A 23,741-nucleotide genomic window follows, 5' to 3' on the forward strand; every position below is an offset into this window, starting at 1 on the left:
GCGGGAAAGGTTTAGGCGCGCGCGGGAAAGGTTTAGGCGCGCGCGGGAACAGTTTATAATGAAGAACCCGGAAATGTGCCATTTTGTCTCCACTTTGCGGAGATCAAGCAACAGAGGTCGGCTAACTCCGGGCCTCATGGCTCCGGACAAATTTCTATTAAATGTACATAGATAAACTAATATGTATTTGCGACTTCCTAATATTGTTTTGATTTTTAAAGAGGTCAATCTTACTTTAACTCTGTAATGATGCATTCGAACTTCTGATGATTCTCTACTTCTGTGAAATCCTCTACTGTCTTGACTTCTGTAGGGTCATTCTATTCAAGCTCATTGAACGTCTGTCACTATGGTTTTGATTTGTATTGCTGCAGTTAGTTCCTCTATCTGCCTTGTGAATATTCTCCATTGTGCTAATCTAGGCTTTCTTCTTCTTTCACTGTTCACGTTACCTCATTGATTTGAATTCCCCTGAAGACTGAAATGTGAAAATAGCTATTCCTGGAAGCCCCTTTCCAGAGAGGTCTAAAATATTTACATGTTTCTATTTTAAATGCAGAAAGAACTTCCAGGTCATTATAGGTCGTGGATGGAAATTGCCAACAAACTTCCTCAATTGATTGATGCTCACCAGCTTCGAGCTCATGTGGACAAGGTATTCTTCTCTTCACCCCCTTATCACATTCTGTTTTCATCATCATACCACTTTTAGTAGCCTTGCGGAAGTGTGTCAATTGATCATTACCATTGAACTTATCAGCTAAGCTATCTCTACCTTCCCGGAAAACAGAATGACCCCTTCTGATACTGTGTTTTTCTAAGGTTTCCAGAGTCAGCACAAAACAATGCCTGTCACATACCAATCACTCACCAAATGTTTGTTTAAAGAAGAATCTGGGTGAGAATGATAAACTAATGGACAAGGTATGGCCTAGGAAGGCCAGCTTGGAAATTCTTAGGTTCCTCATTCCATGTACTTGCTCAGGGCTCTGTTGTTGCTGAGGGGGTCTACCTTGATTTTGTCCTGGGTGTTATAGAATAGTTAAGTGGAGGGAATTTCTGAATTATAAAATTGGCCACGGGTTCTACAGAAACATCCAATAAGCCTGTAAATTCCACAAAAGTATTTATTAGGCTGGTACAAAAGTAATTGCAGTTTTTGCCATTACTTTTAATGACAAAAACCGCAAATACTTTTGTACCAACCTAATAGCTATGTAACCCTGAAAAAGTTACTGAACTCTGTAATCCCACTTCCTTATTTATAAAATGTGAGAAACTGTGGTCTCACAGTATTGTTATGGGAACTAAATCACTTTCAAAGTGGCCCCTTTGTAGTTCTTGTCCTATTATAGCATTCAATATACATTCATTACTTCCCTATAGTCTCTTCTCCATCTGTCTTAATCTTACTAATTTGGAGTACCACATAATTGCAGAAGTCCACGAAAAGTTTTCTACTCTCCAAAATTCCCCTTTGCTGATGGATAATATTGAATGTCTAGAATTACAAATTCTTTTTAAAATACTCATTGAATGCCTGCTCTGTGCAAAGCACTAGAACCCTGTAGAAGATGAATAAGGGACTGGCTTCAATGTCTATGAAGATAGCAAACTAAGCAGAGTAATTTCTTTGCCTGATAGATAAAATGTTGTGTTGACAAGACCAAAGAAATCCAAAACTAAGAAAAAAATTAAGAAAATAACTGTAAGCACAGAAAAATAAAGAAAAGTTCCAATGATGGAATAAAAAAGGATGTTTTTGACCATATTAAGCAAATCATGTATAAAATCCAGAAATAAGTTTACAGGACCCATGTCAAGTATTTAACCAAAGCAGAAGGAGATCCCCATGAGTCTCCCTTTCCCATCTCAGAATAGCAGAGAAGAGAAGCAAGGGAAGCCTGGAACAGTTGGCAGGAGGGCAGGTTAGAATTCAGTTTGTGAACTACGAGGTCCTCTGCCGCAGGCATTCACCAGGCTTTATTTGATTAAACTGCCATAAAAGAAGAGAAGGACTTGTCAAATTGAGGCTCCTCCTAGCACAGCATTGAAACCAGTCCCTATTATTTCTTGGCCTTTTGGCTAAAATCGAGTGTGAAATCCATCACCTAACATTTGTACTGGGTTTAGGCTGGGTGCAGTGGCTCACGCCTGTAATCCTAGCACTTTGGGAGGCCAAGGCTGGCGGATTGCCTGAGCTCAGGAGTTCGAGACCAGCCTGAGCAACATGGTGAAACCATGTCTCTACTAAAAATACAAAAAATTAGGCAGGTGTGGTGGCACATGCCTGCAGTCCCAGCTATTTGGGAGGCTGAAGCAGGAGAATTGCTTGAACCTGGGAGACAGAGGTTGTGGTTAGCTGAGATCACACCACTGAACTCCCACTGGCCCACAGAGTGAGACTCTGTCTCAAAAAACAAAAAAAACAAACAAACAAACTATATATATATATATATATATATATATATATATATATATATATACACACACACATACATATATAAATTTTTACTGGGTTTAGTAGTATCTTCCTAGAAGTCATGTTCATGCATAATCTGTGAAAGTGGTCTTATTTGGAAATAGGATGTGTATAGATGTATTCAAGTTAAGCTGAGGTGATACTGGATTAAATTCTATATGATGAGTGTCCTTATAAGAAGAGGAAAAATCAAACACAGGGACACAGACACAAGGGAAAGCATCACGTGAAGATGGAGGTAGAATTGGAATGATGCATTGACAAGCCAAGATGTGCCAAGGATTGCTGGCAGCCACCAAGAGTTAGGAGAGAGGCATGGAACAGAATGGAACAAATTCTCCCTCAGAGGCTCCAGAAGAAACCAACCCTATTAATACCTTAATTTGGGACTTCTATCTTCCATAACTGTGGCAGAGTACATTTCTGCTGTTTTAAGTCATGCCATTTGTGGTCATTAGTTATGGTAGCCCATAAAACTAACACAACACTCTTGGTCTCTATCACTCCTTTTTTTTTTTTTTTTTTTTTGAGACAGAGTCTCATTCTGTCTCCCAGGCTGCAGTGCAGTGGTACGATCTTGGCTCACTCACTGCAACCTCCACCTCCCAGGTTCAAGCAATTTTCCTGCCTCAGCCTCCTGAGTAGCTGGGACTACAGGCACCAGCCACCACGCCCATCTAATTTTTGTATTTGTAGTAGAGATGGGGTTTCACCATATTGGCCAGGCTGGTCTCGAACTCCTAATCTTGTGATCCACCAGCCTCCCAAAATGCTGGGATTATAGGCATGAGCCACTGTGCACAGCCTCTATCCCTACTTTTAATTGCCTAGAAAATATCTAACAAATTAAGTCCAGTTTTTAGATTTTACCACCAAAGGCTGAGACTGAAACAGGAATTGTTTGTGAGAAGCAAATACAATAGTTTCCAGAGACTGAATCGGGAATTTTCTGTGAGAGGCAAATATGATAGTTTCCAGAATCACAGATGGAGCTATAGACAAAAACATGTTTTCTGGATCCTTTACTTGCTACAGACAACAGAATAAGTGAATTTACAGCTTTGATCTTACAGTGAACCTAAGCCAACCACCTTGTCTTAGAATGTCTCAACATATCTATCTGTATCTTGAAACAAAATGTATTAATTGGCTTAGACCCATCCACTCACATTTCCCAGGAAGACATGATCAGAGGGAGCTATGCAAGAAGAAATCCAGCGGAATTCTGGAAATACAATAAGAAAATCCATATTAGACACTAATCTTAATAAAACTAACCTTTGTTCATGAATTTGAATACACAAGATTGCCAAATAATATGGAAAAAATGGGCAACTCAAAAAGAAGAGGGTAGCCCACTCGGCATTGCGGACCAATGGCCTCAAATAAATAATTAAGATGATATTAGTGCTTTAAATATTCTATTTTGTGTATCCAGTATATTGCCTTCATAAATTAAGTGAAAGCTGATATATAAAAAGAACTATTAGAAATAAAAAACCACACATATCCAAAAACTCCTCAATATAAACTCAACAAATTCAGTAAAACATTGATTGCAAAAATATATATATAGTGATTTAGGGACTTCCTTGAGAAATTTCATAAAGCATAAAGCAAAAATCAAAGAGTGCAAACTATCAGAAAAATAAACATGCATAAAAAAGAGAAATACAGGGGATCCAAATTCGTTATCATGGAATCCTATAAGCAGATGGGTGGAGGAAAAGTAAAACTTCCAACATATAAGCACAAAATTTTTAGACCTTAAGAAATATTTGAGTTTTTTATATCAGAAAGAAATGGGGTGAGGGTTGGGGGGCACATGTAAATACTCAGATGAAATTGTGAATTTTTTAGCATAAAGAAATCTGAATGTTCATAGAAAACAAAAATGAAAAACAGTTTATTTACAGAGTAAATACATAGGACTGTTTACCTGCAATGCTAAATATTAAAAGACAGTTTCTTTTCTCTTTTTTTGAGACGGAGTTTCACTCGTCACCCAGGTTGGAGTGCAGTGGTGCAATCGATCTTGGCTCACTGCAACCTCTGCCTCTGGGTTCAAGCAATTCTCCTGCCTCAGCTTCCCAAGTAGCTGGGATTACAGGCGCCCACCACCACGCCCAGCTAATTTTTGTACTTTTAGTAGAGACGGGGTTTCACCATGTTGGCCAGGCTGGTCTCAAACTCCTGACTTCGGGTAATCCACCCGTCTTGGCCTCCCAGAGTGCTGGGATTACAGACATGAGCCACCATGCCAGCCTAAAAGACAATTTCATACCTATTTGGATGGCTAAATTGTTTTTTTTAATCTGGCCATATCAAATGCCGAAGAGGATGTGTAGCAATAGAGACTTTCATTCATTGCTGGTTGAAATGCAAAATGGTACAGCCAATTTGAAAACTAGCTTGGCAGATTCTTATAAAATGAAACATAGATTTACCACACAACTCAGCAATAGTATTCCTAAGTATTTATCCAAGTAAATGGGAAATTTATGTTCCCAGAAAAGAAAATCTATATTGTGAATGTTTATAACAGCTTTATTCATAATCACCAAAAAAAAAAAAAAAAAACTTGAAGAAAACAGGACATCTCTCAGCAGGGGAATGAATAAACCAAGTTATAGTAATTGTACATTGTAGAATAGATAGTGGAATAGTATTCAGTGATACAAATGATTGAACAATTAATTTGTGCAATGACAGGGACGAACCTTAAGTATATTTCCCTAAATGAAAGATGTCAGGCCTATATTTTATGATTCTTTTCAAATGACTTTCTAGAAAAGGCAAAGCTAGAAGGATTAAATATACCTTTAAGGTTACCAGAGACAGGCAAGGAGTGGGTAGTTGACTGCAAAGGTAACATATAGGGGAATGTTTAGCATGATTGAACTGTTTAATATGGCACTCAGGTGATGGATATATGGCTCTAGTCACTGAAAAACCCATAGAACTGTATGTCACAAAGAATGGACTTTCATGTACACAAATTTTAAAAAATAAACCAGAATATTGGGAGAATACTAGGATGGAATGCAGACTGTGACAAATAAAACTAACTGGACTCTCAGCAAACTAACACAGGAACAGAAACCAAACATCACATGTTTTTACTCATATGCGGGAGTTGAACAATGAAAACACATGGACACAGGGAGGGGAACATCACACACCGGGGCCTGTTGGGTGGTGGGGGGCTAGGGGAGGGAGAGCATTAGGACAAATACCTAATGCGTGAGGGAGCTTAAAACCTAGATGATGGGTTGACAGGTGCAGCAAACCACCATGGCACATGTGTACCTATGCAACAAACCTGCACGTTCTGCACATGTATCCCAGAACTTAAAGTAAAATTTTAAAGAAGTGAAAAAACAAAACAAAAAAAAACAACCTAACTGGACAACAAATGCACTATATAACCTCGATGAGGAGAGTGGGGATCAGGGAAAGGAACAGACTTAAATTACTCCAGAAAATACTGTTGTGCTGTAACTAGAATCTGTAAGGCTTATGGTAAATGAAACTTTATGTGATCACTATACTCTAATTGGTAAATCAGTTTTTCACAGGGTGCAGGTGAACAGTTGTGAAACTGCTTTACATGTAGTCATAACTTTGCGTTTTGCAGATATTTCAATTTTTACAAATTGAAGATTCGTGGCAACCTTGCATCAGGCAAGTCTGTCAACCCCATTTTTCCAATAGTGTGTGCGCATTTGGTGTCTGTGTGTCATATTTTAATAATTCTCACAATATTTAAAACTTTTTCTTTACTATTACATCTGTTACAGTGATCTGTGATCAGTGATCTTTAATATTACTATAATAATTGTTTTGAAGGTGCCATAAACTGTGCCCCTATAAGTCCTGAAACTTAATTGGTAAATGTATATGTTCTGACTGCTCCACTGACCAGCCATTACCCCATCTCTCTCCCCCTCCTCAGGCCTCCTGGTTTCCTGAGACATAATAATATTGAAATTAGGCCAATTAATAATCCTACACTGGCCTCTAAGTGTTCAAGTGAAAGGAGTTGCAGGTCTCTCACTTTACAAATCTAAAACTAGAGCCTGGCCATGCTGGCTCATGCCTGTAATCCCAGCACTTTGGGAAGCCAACGCAGGGGGATCACCTGAGGTCAGGAGTTCGAGACCAGCCTGGCCAACATGGCGAAACCTCATCTCTACCAAAAATACAAAAATTAGCCGGGGGTGGTGGTGCACACCTGTAATCCCAGCTACTCAGGAGGCTGAGGCAGAAGAATCATTTGAACCCGGGAGATGGAGGTTGCAGTGAGCCGAAATAACGCGATTGCACTCCAGCCTGGGAAATAAGAGTAAAACTCCGTCTCAGGAAAAAAAAAAAAAAAATCTAAAGCTAGAAATGATTAAGCTTGGTGAGAAAGTCATGTCAAAACCAGATAGGCTTAAAGCTGGGCCTCTTTTGCCAAACAGCCAAGCTGGGAGTGCAAAGAAAAAGTTTTTGAGGAAAATTAAAAGTGCTACTCCAGTGAACACATGAATGACAAGACAGCAAAAGAGCTTTATTGCTGATATAGAGAAAGTTTGAGTGTTTTGGATAGAAGATCAAACCAGCCACAACTTCAAACCAAAGCCTAATTCAGAGAAAGGCCCTAACTCTCTTCAATTTTACGAAGTCTGAGAGGGGTAAAGAAGCTGCAGAAAAAAAAGTTTTAAGGTAGCAGAGTTTGGTTCATGAAGTATGAGGCAAGAAGCCATCTCCACAACATAAAAGTGCAAAGTGAAGCAGCAAGTGCTGAGGGAGAAGCTGCAGCAAATTATCCAGAAGATCCAGCTGAAATCATTGATGAAGGTGGCTACATTTATTTTTTATTTTTATTATTCATTAATTTATTTATTTTGAGACAAAGTCTTGTTCTGTCCCACAGGCTAGAGTGCAGTGGCGTGATGTTGGCTCACTGCAACCTCCATCTCCCAGGTTCAAGCAATTCTCCTGCCTCAGCCTCCCCAGTAGCTGGGATTACAGGCATCTGCCACAACACCTGACTAATTTTTGTATTTTTAGTAGAGACAGGAGTTCATCACATTGGCCAGGCTGGTCTTGAACTTCTGACCTCAGGTGATCCACCCACCTTGGCTTCCCAAAGTGCTGGGATTACAGGCATGAGCCACCAGGCCCAACCGGTGGCTACATTTAAAAATAGGTGTTCAGTGTAGACAAAATCATCTTTTAGTGGAAGAAGATTCCATCCAGGACTTACTTTTTTTTTTTTTCTTTTGAGACAGAGTCTCACTCTGTTGCCAGACTGGAGTGCAGTGGCGCGATCTCAGCTCACTGCCACCTCTGCCTCCCGGGTTCAAGTGATTTTCCTGCCTCAACCTCCCGAGTAGCTGGGACTACAGACGTGTGTCTCCATGCCCAGCTAATTTTTGCAGTTTTAGTAGAGACAGTGTTTCACCACATTGGCCAGGATGGTCTCTATCTCTGACCTCGTGATCCACCCACCTTGGCCTCCCAAAGTGCTGGGATTACTGGAATGAGCCACTACGCCTGGCCCACGACTTTCATAGTTAGAAAAGAGTCAGTGCCTGGCTTGAAAGGACAGGTGGACTATCTTGTTAGGGGCTAGTGCAGCTGTTGATTTTATCTTAGGGCCCTTACCAGTCATGCTAAATCTACTCTGCCTGTGCTCTATAAATGGACAATAAAGCCTGGCATATCTATTTACAGCATGCTTTCCTGAATATTTTAAGCTCACTGTTGCGACCTACTGTTCAGAAAAAAAAAAATTCCTTTCAAAATACTACTGCTTTTTAACAATGGCTCTGGTCACCCATGAGCTCTAATGGGTGCAAGGAAATAAATGTTGTTTTCATGTCTGCTAACACATTTGTTCTGCAACCTATGGATCAAGGAGTCATTTTGGCTTTCAAGTCTTATTATTTAAGAATTATATTTTGTGGCCAGGTGCGGTGGCTCACGCCTGTAATCCCAGCACTTTGGGAGGCTGAGGCAGGCAGATCACGAGGTCAGGAGATCGAGACCTTTCTGGCTAACATGGTGAAACCCTGTTTCTACTAAAAATACAAAAAATTAGCCAGGCGTGGTGGTGGGTGTCTGTAGTCCCAGCTGCTGGGGAGGCTGAGACAGGAGAATGGCGTGAACCCGGGAGGCGGAGCTTGCAGTGAGCTGAGATCACGCCAGTGCACTCCAGCCCTGGTGACAGAGAGTCCATCTCAAATAAATAAATAAATAAATAATAAAAAAATAAAAACTATACTTTGTAAGGCTATTCCTGACACAGATAGTGATGTCTTTCAAGAATTTGGGCAAAGCCAGATGGAAACCTGGAAAGGATTCACTATTCTAGATACTATTAAAAGCATTCATGATTTATGGAGGATGTCAAAATAAAACATTAATAGGAGTCTGCAAGAAGTCAACCCTTATGGATGACTTTGAGGGGTTCAAGACTTGAGCAGAGGAAGTCACTGCAGATGTGGCAGAAATAGTATGAGAACTAATATTAGAAGTGGAATCTGATTTTGTAACTGAGTTGCTGCAATCTCATGATTGAACTTTCCTTTTCTTTTTTTTGAGACAGAGTTTCGCTCTTGTTGTCCAGACTGGAGTGCAGTGGTGCAGTCTTGGCTCACTGCAGGCTCTGCCTCCCGGGTTCAAGCAATTCTCCTGCCTCAGTCCCCTGAGTACCTAGGATTATAGGCACCTGCCACCACGCCCAGCTAATTTTTTGTATTTTTAGTAGAGATGGGGTTTTGCCATGTTTGGCCAGGCTGGTCTCAAACTCCTGACCTCAGGTGATCTGCCCACCTCTGCCTCCCAAAGTGCTGGGATTACAGGAGTGAGCCAATATGCCGGCCACATGATTGCAGTTTAAGAGATAAGTTGCTTCTTACGGAGCAAAGAAAGTAGTTGCACAACACAGAATTTACTTGTGGTGAAAATACTGTGTTTGAACTGCTGTTGAAATGTTATTGAACATTGTTGAAATGATTAAAAAAAATTAAAATGTTCCATAAACATAGTTGATAAAGCATCGGTAGGGTTTGAGAGGATTAACTGCAATTTTAAAAGAAATTCTACTGGGGGCTGAGTGCAGTGGCTCATGGCAGCACTTTGGGAGGCCAACGCAGGCGGATCACTTGAGGTTGTTTGAGACCAGTCTGGCCAACATAATGAAACACTACTACCTCCACTAAAAATACAAAAATTAGCTGGGCATGATGGCAGGTTCCTGTGATCCCAGCTATTTGGGAGGCTGAAGCAGGAGAATACTTGAACCCGGGAGGCAGAGGTTGCAGTGAATCAAGATCTTGCCGCTGCATTCCAGCCTGGGTAACAGAGCAAGACTCCATCTCAAAAAAAAAAAAAAAAAAAAAAAGTTCTACTGGGGAAAAAATGCTAACAAACAGATTGCTTGCATGCAACGGAGAAATCATTTGTGAAAGGAAGAGTCAATTGATGTGGCAAACTGCCCTGTTATCGTAAGCCACCCCAACCTTCAGCAACCAACATCCTGAACAGTAAGTAGCCATCAGCATCGAAGCAGGGCTCTCCACCAGCAAAGAGATTATGACTCACTGAAGGCTCAGATGATCATTAGCATATTTTAGCAATAAAGTACTTTATAATTAAGGCATAAAGTACTTTATAATGTACACTGTTTTTCTAGACATAATGCTATTGCACACTTTATGTTGTGAACATAACTTTTACATGCACTGGGAAGCCATTAAATATGTGTGATTTGCTTTATTGGGATAGTCACTTTATTGTGGTGGTCTGGAATTGAGCCCTGAATATCTCCAAGGTATGCCTGTATATACTTGGGTTGAACAATAAGTAAATAGATGGCGGATGATGTTTCACTGTGAGTGAGGGAAGTTACAGATTAGCAAGGGGTAGGAGGAAAAGCTAGAATTAACAGGTGTTACTGCATTAGAGTTGGAGACATCAGTATTGTGTCCAGAATTGGTGAGTTCTTGGTCTCGCTGACTTCAAGCATGAAGCCACGGACCCTCGCAGTGAGTGTTACAGTTCTTAAGATGGTGTGTCCAGAGTTTGTTCCTTCAGATGTTCAGCTGTGTCCGCAGTTTCTTCCTTCTGGTGGGTTCGTGGTCTCGCTGACTTCAGCAGTGAAGCTGTAGACTCTGGCAGTGAGTGTTACAGCTCTTAAAGGCCGTGTGTCTACAGTTGTGGGTTCTTCCCGGTGGGTTCGTGATCTCGCTGGCTTCAGGAGTGAAGCTGCAGACCTTCACCATGAGTATTACAGCTCATAAAGGCAGCGTGGACCCAGAGTGAGCAGCAGCAAGATTTATTGTAAAGAGCAAAAAAACAAAGCTTCCACAGTGTGGATGGGGACCCAGGCAGGTTGCCGCTGCTGGGCAGCCTGCTTTTATTCCCTTACCTGGCCCCACCCACATCCTGCTGATTGGTCCATTTTACAGAAAGTTGATTGGTCCGTTTGACAGCGTGCTGACTGTTGCCTTTACAATCCTTTAGCTAGACAGAGAGTGCTAAACTGTAACTCTTAACGCGAGGGTCCACAGCTTCATTCTTGAAGTCAGCAAGACAAAGAACCCACCAATTCCGGACACAGTATGAAGTCATGTTTTGTTTAATATTTATAAATACATATGAATGTATAATACTACTTACATATGCCTATATAATGAGTTATATGTATGTATATACACACACACACACACGTTTCCTAGATCTATCCACTGCAAGGATCTGGAATTAGTGACATCCCAGTAGCAATGAGTAAACCAACTGCCCAGATAAATACCTTTCTCCAATAACAGTAGCCTGGTGTTCTTGAAGAAATAGCTGATAATAGACCATGTGTGGTGGCTCTCGCCTGTAATCCCAGCACTTTGGGAGGCCAAGGCAGGTGGATCCCGAGGTCAGGAGTTCAAGACCAGCATGGCTAAGATGGTGAAGCCCCATCTCTCCTAAAAATACAAAAATTAGCCGGGCGTGGTGGTAGGTGCCTGTAATCCCAGCTACTTGGGAGGCTGAGGCAGGGAATTGCTTGAACCCAGGAGGTGGAGGTTGCAGTGGCTGAGATCATGCCACTGCACTCCAGCCTGGGTAACAGAGTGAGACTCCATCTCAAAAAAAAGAAAAAAAGAAAAAAAAAAAGAAAAGAAATAGCTGATAATAAACCTCAGGTAGGGAAAATACAAAATGACCCCAGAACATCTTGTCCCACTAGAAAGTGGGAGAGTGCTCAGAAAGGTTGAGTATATGTCACATGGAACACAGGAGCCAACTGAAAGAGCTATCAATGGCCAGGCTGGAGCAATATGAGCAAGAAAATACATCAAGTAGCACTGGAGTGTGATTGAAAGTAAAAATTAAATATACACCTGTTCATAAAGTTATTTTATTTAAAAAGACAATTTAGAAATATTTGTAAAGTTTTAGCAAAAAAAAAAAAAAAATTAAGAACCCAGAATTGTATCGTTCATCTATGAGTACAAAAGGACATGATATCCGTCAAACCAAGAAGTAAGAAAATATAACATTCAAGTATTTTGTCTCAGTTGCTCAGGAATTATTCCAATAAAGTGAATACAATTTAGAATCAAGGACTTAGGAAAGGAAAATATGAGCATATAAGAAACACTGTGAAACAATGAAACCAGTAAATTTTATGGTCATTATAATCATTGATAATGTGACTGTGAAATAAGAAAATAATTTCTAAAATAATTTGTGAGTGCATTGTGTGTAGGTACATATTCTTGTGACCAAGTCGTGATAGAATGATACAGTTAAACTCCTTATTTCTTTTTAACAAAACTTGGGACATAGTGGAATGACAGTTGTAAAACTAAAATCATGGATTTTCTTGTTTTTTTTTTTGTTTTTGTTTTGTTTTTTGGTTTTTTTTTTCTGAGATGGAGTCTCGCTGTGTCTCCCAGGCTGGAGTGTAGTGGGACAATCTTGACTCACTGCAACCTCTGCCTCCCAGGGTCAAGCGATTCTCCTGCCTCAGCCTCCCGAGTAGTTGGGATTACAGGTTCCTGCCACCACATCCAGCTAGTTTTTTACATTTTTGGTAGAGACTGGGTTTCACCAAAATCCTACTGGTCTTGAACTCCTGACCTGAAGTGATCCACCCGCCTTGGCCTCTCAAAGTGCTGGAATTACAGGCATGAGCCACTGCGCCCAGCCAAAATAATGTTTGTATTGGTGTGCTATGCCAGATTATAAAAGAAATGAACCAGAAAAATATTACATAGTTAACAGTGAAGTAAGATTTGTGCTGTCAGTTATCATGACACGTTATAAAGCCATAGAAATTCTGACCAATAACCAAGGGAATCAAAACTTAACAGGGGACCTACATACAGACCCATGTGTGTATGGAATACACACTGAATATGGGACAGGGGTGAAATGTTGGGAACACGATGGTAGTAACATGACTGGTAATCCATACATAGAGTTTGCACATAGCAAAATGATTAACTGGCTCTGCTCTTTTCACCACAAACAAAAATAAGTTCATTCAAGATGGATACAAACTTAAATGCCAAAATCAAAAATGTTTCATCTGTTGGAAGAAAATGTTGGAGAGTATCTTTATGTACTGGCATGAAGGAAGAATTTTCTAGGGTTAGGTGTAGTGGCTCATGACTGTGATCCCAGCATTTTGGGAGGCCGAGATGGATGGATTACCTGAGGTCAGGAGTTTGAGACCAGCCTGGCCAACATGGTGAAACCCCATCTCTACTGAAAAGACACAAAATTGACTGGACGCCGTGGCTCACACCTGTAATCCCAGTACTTTGGGAGGGCCAGGTGGGTGGATCACAAAGTCAAGAGATTGAGACCATCCTGGCCAATATGGTGAAAACTCATCTCTACTAAAAATATAAAAATTAGCTGGGCGTGGTGGTGCGCACCTGTAGTCCCATCTACTTGGGAGGCTGAGGCAGGAGAATAGCTTGAACCCAGGAAGAAGAGGTTGCAGTGAACCGAGATTGCACGACTGCACACCAGCCTGGCGAAAGAGTGAGACTCCGTCAAAAAAAAAAAAAACACACAAAATTAGCTGGGTGTGGTGGCATGCGCCTGTAATCTCAGCTATTCGGGAGACTGAGGCAGGAGAATCACTTGAACCAAGGAGGCAGAGGTTGCAGTGAGCCGAGATTGTGCCATCGTGCCATTGCACTCTAGCCTGGGCAACAGTGAGAGACTCCATCTCAAAAAGAAAAAAAAAGAAAAAAATGATTTTTCTAATAAGGCATAACATTGGAGTATTTTTTTTTCTTTTTCTTCTTTTTTTTTTTTTTTTTTTTTTTTTTTTTTTGTGATGGAGTCTCGCTCTGTTGCCCAGGCTAGAGTGCATTGGTGCGATCTTGGCTCATTGCAAACTCCGCCTCCTGGGTTCACGCCATTCAACATTGGAGTATTTTTCTGATATACTTGATATCCTTAAAACAGGACCTCTGTTCATCAAAATAGGCTGAAAGACAACGAAAGCCAAGCCACAAACTGAGAGAAGATATTCTCATACATATACATGAAAAGAAGATTTGTATCCTGAGTATATAAAATTCTGTAAATTGGTCAGAAAAACAACCAAATAGAAAACAATATTCAACAGACATTTTGTGGAATAGAAAACATAAGTTCCCAATATATCATCTGAAAAATGCAAACTACCATTAATAGTCAAGAAAATGAAAGTTAAAACCATAATGGGATAACGTTCTATAACCATACAACTGAAAAATGCTTAAAGTCTGGCATGAACAGGTATTGGCAGGAATATAAAACACCTGATGAATCTTTTATTCACTGTGGGTGGGTACAATCTCTCTCAAAAAGCTGCTTGTGATTATCTGGCAATGTTGAAGATATACATCCTATTAATGAAGAACTCCCTTTTTGTGTATATAAATACCTTAGAGCTTCCTAGGCCTGCGTACTGATAACTGCGTACTCTGAAAGATATGAAAGTATGGTTTATCATGGCAAAAATACATGAAATAACTGTGAAAATAAATAAACTGCAGATGCATCCAGTAATGATGAATGTCAAAGCCATAACATTGATGAGAAAATAAAATCATAGAATATCTTGTATTCAGTATAATTCTATTATGTTAAGTTCAAAAGCATTCAAACTAAATAATCAATATATTTTGAGATGGAGTCTCGCTTTGTCCCCAGGACAGACTGCAGTGGGAACATCCTGGCTCACTGCAACCTCCACCTCCCAGGTTCAGGTTATTTCCCAGCCTTAGCCTCCCAAGTAGCTGGGACTACAGGTGAGCACCACCACGCCTGGCTAATTTTTCTGTTTTTGTAGAGATGGGGTTTCACCATGTTGGCCAGGCTGGTCTCAAACTCCTGACCTCAAGTGATCTGCCTGTCTCAGCCTCCCAGAATGCTAGGATTACAGGTGTGAGTCACCGTGCCTGGCCAATAATATATTGTTCAGTGACGTACATATATGAATTTTGAAGGATATATAAATAGCGAGGAAATAACAAATACAAAATTCAACAAATAGATACTCTTGAGGAGCAAGCAGGATATTACAATCAATACAAGGCACACAGAGGGTTACAAAAATTTTGGTCAAGTTCTGTTTCTTAAGCTGAGTGATGAGTGAATATGTGTTTGCTTATGTCTACTCTTTTGGTTGTAAATAGATATTGCATATGTTTAATTTATATTCATGGTATATAAATTCATGAAATGCTTCTAATAAATAGGAAGTTATAAGATGTATTTCAAAATGTTCAGCAGAAAATAGTGCGAACATGTTGCCCTGAATCATGTTGCAGATTCTAAAGAAATGTTCACAATGGTTCCGAGAAGCTCCTCAAACTTCATTTTTGCTTTTAGAGGGAAAATCACATATTTAGCCCTCCCAAACTGAGGCCAGAGACTGTCAAAATGTTAGCTGAGTAGCATTAAGAAAAGCATTGAAGGTAGAGTACCTTTCCATTGTGATGGAAACCCACAAATTAGTATTTCTGTTTTTAGTCTAATATTATTTCTGCTAATTAACAGATTTTTAATACATTTGTCATCACGGACAAATAATTTTGTGCCCATGTCCTCAAAGTCATTTACAATTCAGAACAAATTGACTTAGAAATAAAATGTGATTAATATTTTTTATTTATTTTTGAGAAAAGTATTAATAATTTTCTAATAGTATATCTTTCAAATGTGTCTAGCCGTAATAAAAATAATTATATAACACTCAAAATAAATTAGGCATGGAGGGCAGAGGTGGAGGGGGTGTGAAAAGCCCCAGGCAGCATCAGGGCTTGTGTTTCTGCTCCTGTTCGATAGAGAGAGGAACACCCACCGCACAGGGCTGTTGCAGGGTCAGTGATAGCAAGCAGGCCACAGTGTTAGGATAAGACAGGCTTGTAAAAGTTGCCATGCAAGATCCCTAGGAAATAAGCCCGCTCAGTCCTTGGAGTTAAGTATCCTACAACATTCCAGCCAAGCAGTGACTTTGGGGATGGAGACGGGAGGCTGCCACAGCCATGGGGACAAACTGTGGGCTCAGGTGGGCGATTAGGTTCTTCCTGTGCAAAGTCGTGTGGACCACCTCCCAGAATGCAGGGTCCTGGGTCTGGGGATAAATGGGTGTGTGTGCGGGCTCTTTGTTCCTTCATTAAAATACAACCCATGCCTTGCACCCAAAGATCCCTTCACATCCCAGGTCCCCAGGCCCTGTTCCCTCCCCTGTCCCCATTCCCATCCCTCCTCTGACAGTATTTGGATTTTCATGAACAGATGCCCTTGCTGAGCTGCCAGTTCCTGAAAGGTCACCGAGAGCAGCGCCTGGCCCACCTGGTCCTGAGCTTCCTCACCATGGGTTATGTCTGGCAGGAAGGAGAGGCCCAGCCGGCAGAGGTGAGGGCCAGAGAGCTGCTTCTCCTGTTACCAGCAGGTTGGTTGCGCCTGGAGTAATGTGCTCCCTGCTTGGTGCTACACTGTTTTCCCGGAAAATGGATGCTTTCTTCTTCTCGATGGGCATTAGTTTAAGCAAGGATGAAGGGTTCATTTATTATTATTTATTATTTATTTTATTTTGAGACAGTCTCACTCTGTCACTCAGGCTGGAGAGCAGTGGGATGATCTTGGTTCGCTGCAACCTCCCCTTCCAGGTTCAAGTAATTCTCCTGCCTCAGCCTTTCGAGTAGCTGGTACTACAGGCACCCACCACCACGCCTGGCTAATTTTTGTATTTTTAGTAGAGATGGGTTTCACCATGTTGCCCAGGCTGGTCTCGAACTCTTAACCTCAGGTAATCTGCCTGCCTCGGCCTCCCAGAGTGCTGGGATTATAGGCATGAGTCAATGCGCCCAACCTGAAGGGCCATTTAAATGAAGGAATTTTTTATTTTTTTTCTAAGAAGGTAATTTGTTTTTTAAACTGATAGCTATTTCTTCCTTTTATAAGCTTTTGAATTTGTTTTTGTTTGTTTGTTTTTTGGCACCCTTTTCCAAGAATGTTTGAAGAGCTGTATGTGAAGGCAGATTGCTTTTTTACTTTAAAACAGGGTCGCACTATGTTGCCCAGGCTGGAGTGCAGTGGTGCAATCATAGCTCACTGCAGCCTCAACTCCTCCCGGGCTCAAGCGACCCTCACACCTCAGCCTCCCGAGAAGCTGGGGCTAGCAGCACGTACCGCCACACCCAGCTAATCGTTAAAAATTTTTTGTAGAGATGAGGGTCTTGCTCTTTTGCCCAGGCTGCTCTTAAACTCCTGGCCTCAAGTGATCCTCCTGCCTTTGCCTCCCGTCCTGGGATTATAGGCGTGAGCCACCATGCTGGACCTGAAGACAGACTGAGAATTCATAAAGACCTCACAGCATTTTGTACTCTTACGTATATAAATTATCCAGGTTTCTCTTCACAATCCTGTAAAGTAACGAGAGCCATACCAGGCCCATTTTACAACTGAAAAGCACAGACACTTAATTCCTTAATCAAGGTCAGACAGCATGTTAGTGCAAAAGCCAAGGCCAGAACCCAGATCTTCTGATTTTACTGGTGCAGCCTTCTTTCCCCAGGGGACATATTGATATTTACAATACTCATCTTCATTATTTTTTTTAATACTGCTTTTTATCCAGCCAATTATGAGTCTGTCTTTTAATATTTCATCCAAATCTTCTGAATCATTGTATAACTTTGTACAGTTTCCATCCACAGTGTCAGTTACTATTCCTTGTCAGTTTTAAAAGTGTGCCTTTCCCAGAAATCAGGGAGTTACCCATGGCCTAGAACTCCACGGTGAAGAGAACAGCCTGTGCCCACTGTGTTTGCCTGACTGATCTTACCTCTTGTCTCTCAGGGAAACAAAGGAGCCTCAGGAAGAGGAACAGTGTAGAGTCACCTCAGCCTTGTTATTTGTCAGTGCATATCTTCTTTTTTTTGATACAGAGTTTTACTCTTGTCGCCCAGGCTAGGGTGCGGTGGCGTGATCTTGGCTCACTGCAACCTTGGCTTCCTGGGTCCAAGGGATTCTCCGGCCTCAGCCTCCTGAGTAGCTGGCATTACAGGCACCTGCCATCATGGCCAGCTATTTTTTTTTTTTTTTTTTTTGTATTTTTAGTAGAGACAGGTTTTCACCATGTTGGCCAGACTGATCTCGAACTCCTGACCTCAGGTGATCCACCCACCTGGGTCTCCCAAAGTGCTGTGATTACAGGCATGGGCCCCAGCACCCGGCCAGTGCATTGCATTTTTAAAACAGTGTGTCTGATGCTGAAAAGTTTGAAGTCTAGGCACGTCCCAGTGGGTCCTCTTTAGACCATCCCCTCCGCAAACCATTATCCTAAATTGGGGTTTAGGGGAGAGAAGAGTGATAGGGGAAGGAAGTCTTCTCCTCCCAGCTGTGCCCTGGTAGTTCCAGGGAACCGGGAGGCTCCCCGTACCCACCATCTCGCCTCAGATCGCCTTTCACTTTCTTTGTTTCTCCTCCCTTGACTTTTCAGCTCAGAAAGTACCTAGCTTTCCAGTGCCTTCTGAGGAAAGTGTACCCGAGGTTCACACTGCAAAACCTTTTAAAGCTCTTCATTGTTTTCCACCCAAGAAAAAATTCAAGGGAAAAATGAAGGCAAAAGCAGGGCATTCTTAATGGATATTTTATCTTAAGGAGAAATGAAAATGGAGAAGGAAGAGGGGGCACAAGGATGGGGTTTGAATCTAGACTCGTTCAGCCTTTACCTCCAATAGAGAACCCCATGCAGCTTTTCCGGACTTGTGACTGATAAAGAGCTGTGGAGGGCTCCTTGGATAAAAAAGGGTGAAGGGGTCTGTCCTGCGGTGGCTTACTTGAAGGTGTTACTGGGTTTGACTAATGAGTGAGAGACAGAGTCAGTTTCCCCACAGGCTGAGGTGGTCTATCCTCATGCTTTTCTAGGGCGCTGGGGTCTCCCTGGCTCATACCCTGGTGCACACACAGGTTTCTGCATCTAGCTGTATATCTCTATCAGTCAATCAATCGATAAATCTATCATCTATCTATCTATCTATCTATCTATCTATCTATCTATCTATCTATCTATCATCATCATCTTTCTATCATCTATCTATGTATCTATCATCTCTCTCTCTCTCTATATATATATATATATGTATTTCTATCCATCTACCTACTTACCCATCTATCAAAACTTTTTTCTATTGGTAATCTCCTCGGGCCCCAGTTTATGTTTAATTGTTTTGGTAGTGCCTTTCTTTGCACAGTTTGCAGAGGTTATTTTATATTCTATATGTATGTGTATGGTCCAACGTTGTAATTTTCACATATATTGTACCGTGTACTCATAAGCAGTATTTCCACTGGGTCATTAACAGAAAGATATGTGTGAGGCATATGAATGTGCGTCACTCAGGTAATTCAAACTTGGTTCCCAGGTCATTTGTGTACCACAGGATTGCTGGAATAAAAGGCAACCATGGTTATTTCCTCTGCTGCAAGCTTTCTAGAATATGCTATTTGTCTTGATTTATTTCTGAAAGGTCCTGCCAAGGAATCTTGCCCTTCCATTTGTTGAAGTCTCCAGGAACTTGGGGCTCCCTCCTATCCTGGTCCACTCAGACTTGGTGCTGACAAACTGGACCAAAAAAGATCCAGACGGGTAAGGAAGGAAGAGAATGCTTTGAATTTCCACAGACTGAAACTCTGCCGGAGGCAGTTTTGTGACTTTTAACTTTTCCCACAGGAAACGCCCAGGCTTTTTTTATAATTACGGATGTTCATATTTATGGTATTATGGTCTGCTTTATGGTTCCAAAGAAGGGGTGAGCTTGACCAAAAATTCAAAAATCACAGGCCCCAGAAGTTTCCTCTCAGTCCGCTCTGAACACAATGGATCAGGCCATTTTGTGTTGTTTGTTTCCACATCATGTGTGAATTTCTCAACCTGACCATCAAGCTCCTGCAAAATTAGCTTTTATTTGTTCTTTCTCTTCAAACTGTTTATTCCCTAAGATGGCCTCCATTCATATCAGGTTAGAACCAGTTGACTTGGATAAGTAATCATTATAGAGTGATCAGAAGAGAATGATTATGGATGAATTCAGAGCAGATGCTCCAGGTGGGTTGGATTGAGAATTTGATTAATAATTCCATCTATTCCACCAAAGTCACATCATTCCTTTGACAGTTGGGCTGCGAATAAGGACATTTGTCTATAGAAGGAATAGCATGAGTTTTTAACAAACAAGAAATTCAACAAATAGAATTGGACACATGATCTAAAATGTTAAATTTTCCTTTCACCTTAATTTTTGCAGCCAAATTTATTTCAGCTCCAGATAAAAGAGACAGCAGTTTCTTTTGTGGCTGATTACAACAGCTGAAGGTTCACTGAGGTTTGATGTGAGGAAGAACTTCCTCAGCCATGGGATTGCCAGAGGCGATGATGGGAATCTACTTAAAAGGGTTACGTATTTAGTAGACAGCCTAGATTTTAAGGCTAATTTATGTGCCCCGACCAGGCGCAGTGGTTCATGCCTGTAATCCTGGCACTTTGGGAGGCTGAGGCAGGTGGGTCACCTGAGGTCAGGAGTTCAAGACCAGCCTGTCTAACATGGTGAAACCCTGTCTCTACTAAAAATACAAAAAAATTAGCTGGGCATGGTGGTGCATGCCTGTAATGCCAGCTACACGGGAGGCTGAGGCAGTAGAATCGCTTGAACCAAGGAAGTGGAGGTTGCAGTGAGCAAGATCGTGCCATTGCACTCCAGTCTGGGTGACAAACTCTGCCTCAAGAAAAAAAAAAAAAAAATGTGCCCCATTGGAAGAAGTGAGATTGGGCCATCTCATATCTCTCAGGAGCTCTGAGCCCTGGAGGTTTATATTTTCTGCAATTATGAATTGTGATCCTTGATTAATTATGCTTTAATAATAAAATGGGTGACTACTGAAAACTGCTGAATCTGGGTAAGAATTTGGATAAAAAATAATATGTGCATAATTTATTCTGCTCAAGGTACTGAATAGTGAATTAGCTGGATTTATTACTCAAAGAGAAAGAATAAGAGAAGGTTGAAGGGAAAAATGACTGTACTAGAATGGTAGTCAAAAATGCAACAACAGACAGGTGCAGAGGCTCACACCTGTAATCCCAGCACTTTGGGAGGCCCAGGTGGGCAGGTCACCTGAGGTCAGGAGTTCTAGACCAGCCTGGCCAACATGGTCAAATCCCCTCTCTACTAAAAATACAAAAATTAGCCAGGAGTGGCAGTGGGTGCCTGCAATTCCAGCTACTTGGAAGGCTGAGGCAGGATAATCACTTGAACCTGGGAAGCAGAGGTTGCAGTGAGCCAAGATTCCACCATTGCACTCCAGCCTGGGCGACAGAGTGAGATCCTGTCTCAAAAACAAACAAAACAAACAACAACAAAAAAGCTATTAATAGTTTCCTAGGAAGGAAGAGTGAAGGGCTAGTTTAATTCCAGAGATGCGGACACAGTCCTGGGTCTCACCAGTTATTCTGTTTGGTAACTATCTTTTGAAACCTTTTAATATGCCTAGCACAGAGCTAAGTGCTATGAAGAAATGAAAGAAATAGAAGCAAAGTACTCCCCATGTGGTTAAATAACAAGACACTATATGACAAATGTCAAAGAGTGACTCAAACAATATGTCCTTTAGAATTTCAGAGAAATGGCATCAATGCAGTCTTTACAAATCAGCAAAAATCTTGGTGAGGGTCAGAACTTGATGTAAGGCAAATCCTAAAAGTTGAGTAGGAATCAACTAGCTAGAACAAAATGTGGGGTTGTGGTAAATACAAAAATGTAAGAGGAGTGAAATAACTTATTTATTATTTATTTATTTATTTATTTTCAGAGACAGAGTCTCACTCTGTCTCCCAGGCTGGAGTGCAGTGGCATGATCTCGGCTTATTGCAACCTCTGGCTCCTGGGTTCAAGCAATTCTCCTGCTTCAGCCTCCTGAGTAGCTGGGATTGCAGGCACCCATCACCACACCCAACTGATTTTTTTATTGTTTTTTTTTGAGGTGGAATCTCACTCTGTTGCCCAGGCTGGAGTGCAGTGGCACCATCTCAGCTCACTGCGAGCTCTGCTTCCTGGATACACGCCATTGTCCTGCCTCAGCCTCCTGAGTAGCTGGGACTACAGGTGCCCACCACCATGCCCAGCTAATTTTTTGTATTTTAGTAGAGATGGGGTTTCACCGTGTTAGCCAGGATGGTCTTGATCTCCTGACCTCATGATCTGCCCACCTCGGCCTCCCAAAGTCCTGGGATTACAGGCGTCAGCCACTGAGCCTTGCCTAATTTTTGCATTTTTAGTAGAGACAGGGTTTCCCCACGTTGGCCAGGCTGGTCTCAAACTCCTGACCTCATGATCCTCCCACTTTGGCCTCCCAAAGTGCTAGGATAACAGGCATGAGCCACTGTGTGCAGCCTAATAATTTATTAAGATGGCCACAGGCTAAATATTCTGGGGCTGGAATGTGAGTGGAGATGTCACTCACCCTTTGTCACACAGCATCCCATAGTCCAGCCACAACCTGCAGAATTCAAAGTAAGTGTGGATGTGTGTGTGTCTGCAGTGCCTTGCAAACAAGTGTGCATGCCTGTGGACATGTGACCCTAGAAGTTATTAATACATCTGGTTTACAAACTGAATTGTTCTTTTATTTTTTTTTTTCTCTTGGTGGTCATCAATAACTGAAATTGGGCTAGATTCCTGGAAATTGGGTAAGTTCTCAGAAATCATTTGTGCACTTTAGAATCTATGCCAAATTTAAAATCTTACAATAAAACAAAGAACAAAGCATGCTAAATTAGATGTATAGTATAATATCAACCATATAAAATGCATAAAAAATATACTAGAAGGAAATGTGCCTGAAGTTCAAAATCTAAAAGTTAACAGTGATTGCCTCTTCCTTGTATAGATTAGGTAATTTTTTTTTACTGTATTTTCCAGTCTGTACATAATAAAACAAGTAACGTGCAGTACAAAGAAAACAAAACTAAACTTTACCAAATTTCAGTAACTCTTTGAAGTTTAATTTTTTTTTTTTCTTTTGAGACTTAGTCTTATTCTGTTGCCCAGGTTGGAGTGCAGTGGCATGATCTCGGCTCACTGCAACCTCTGCCTCTGGGTTCAAGGGATTCTCCTGCCTCAGCCTCCTGAGTACCTGAGATTACAGGCACCCTCCACCACACCTGGCTAATTTTTGTATTTTTAGTAGAGACAGGGTTTCACTATGTTGGCCAGGCTGGTCTTGAACTCCTGACCTCAGGTGATCCACTCACCTTGCCTCCCAAAGTGCTAGGATTGCAGGCGTGAGCCACTGCACCCAGTTGAAGTTTAATAGTTTGAAAAAAATATTTCTCATCTCACTATATCTTCTATGGGAGGCCAGATTGCAGATTGACTACAGAAAAATCCCTTCAAAAGACCTTGTTATTACATAGACTGGAGCTCACGGGGCAGGTCTGATCCACACATCCTTAGGCTCTGCTTCTCCTGGAAAACAAAAATAGCCTCTGATCCAGTGTTGCTTCTCCCATCACCAAACCTCAGCTTCTATTGCCAAACCCATCAAATAAGAGTGTCCAGTAGAAAAACTGGGCAGATGGGGGCACAGAAGGTGAAGACATCATTTCCCAAGCTAATGTTGCTGCTGGAACAATGTAAGTCTTGACTTTGACTTGGTTTGGTTTGGTTTGACATTGGTTTTGTTTTTCGTCTTTGTCTCA

The 23,741-nt window shown here is 41.3% G+C and overlaps 1 protein-coding gene across 1 annotated transcript in view; it reads left to right on the top strand.

The window, feature by feature from the left end:
- Window positions 1–23,741, top strand: part of IDO2 (indoleamine 2,3-dioxygenase 2) — a 73,495-nt gene that overhangs the window by 19,077 nt on the left and 30,677 nt on the right. The window contains exons 3-6 of the mRNA XM_023214496.2: window positions 560–655; window positions 16,277–16,396; window positions 19,516–19,634; window positions 22,716–22,730. Coding sequence (XP_023070264.1) covers window positions 560–655; window positions 16,277–16,396; window positions 19,516–19,634; window positions 22,716–22,730 — 350 coding nt within the window. The remainder of the gene's footprint in view (window positions 1–559; window positions 656–16,276; window positions 16,397–19,515; window positions 19,635–22,715; window positions 22,731–23,741) is intronic.

This window comes from Piliocolobus tephrosceles, chromosome 7, assembly GCF_002776525.5.
Source record: "Piliocolobus tephrosceles isolate RC106 chromosome 7, ASM277652v3, whole genome shotgun sequence".
In the NCBI taxonomy this organism is placed as follows: Eukaryota; Metazoa; Chordata; class Mammalia; order Primates; family Cercopithecidae; genus Piliocolobus; species Piliocolobus tephrosceles.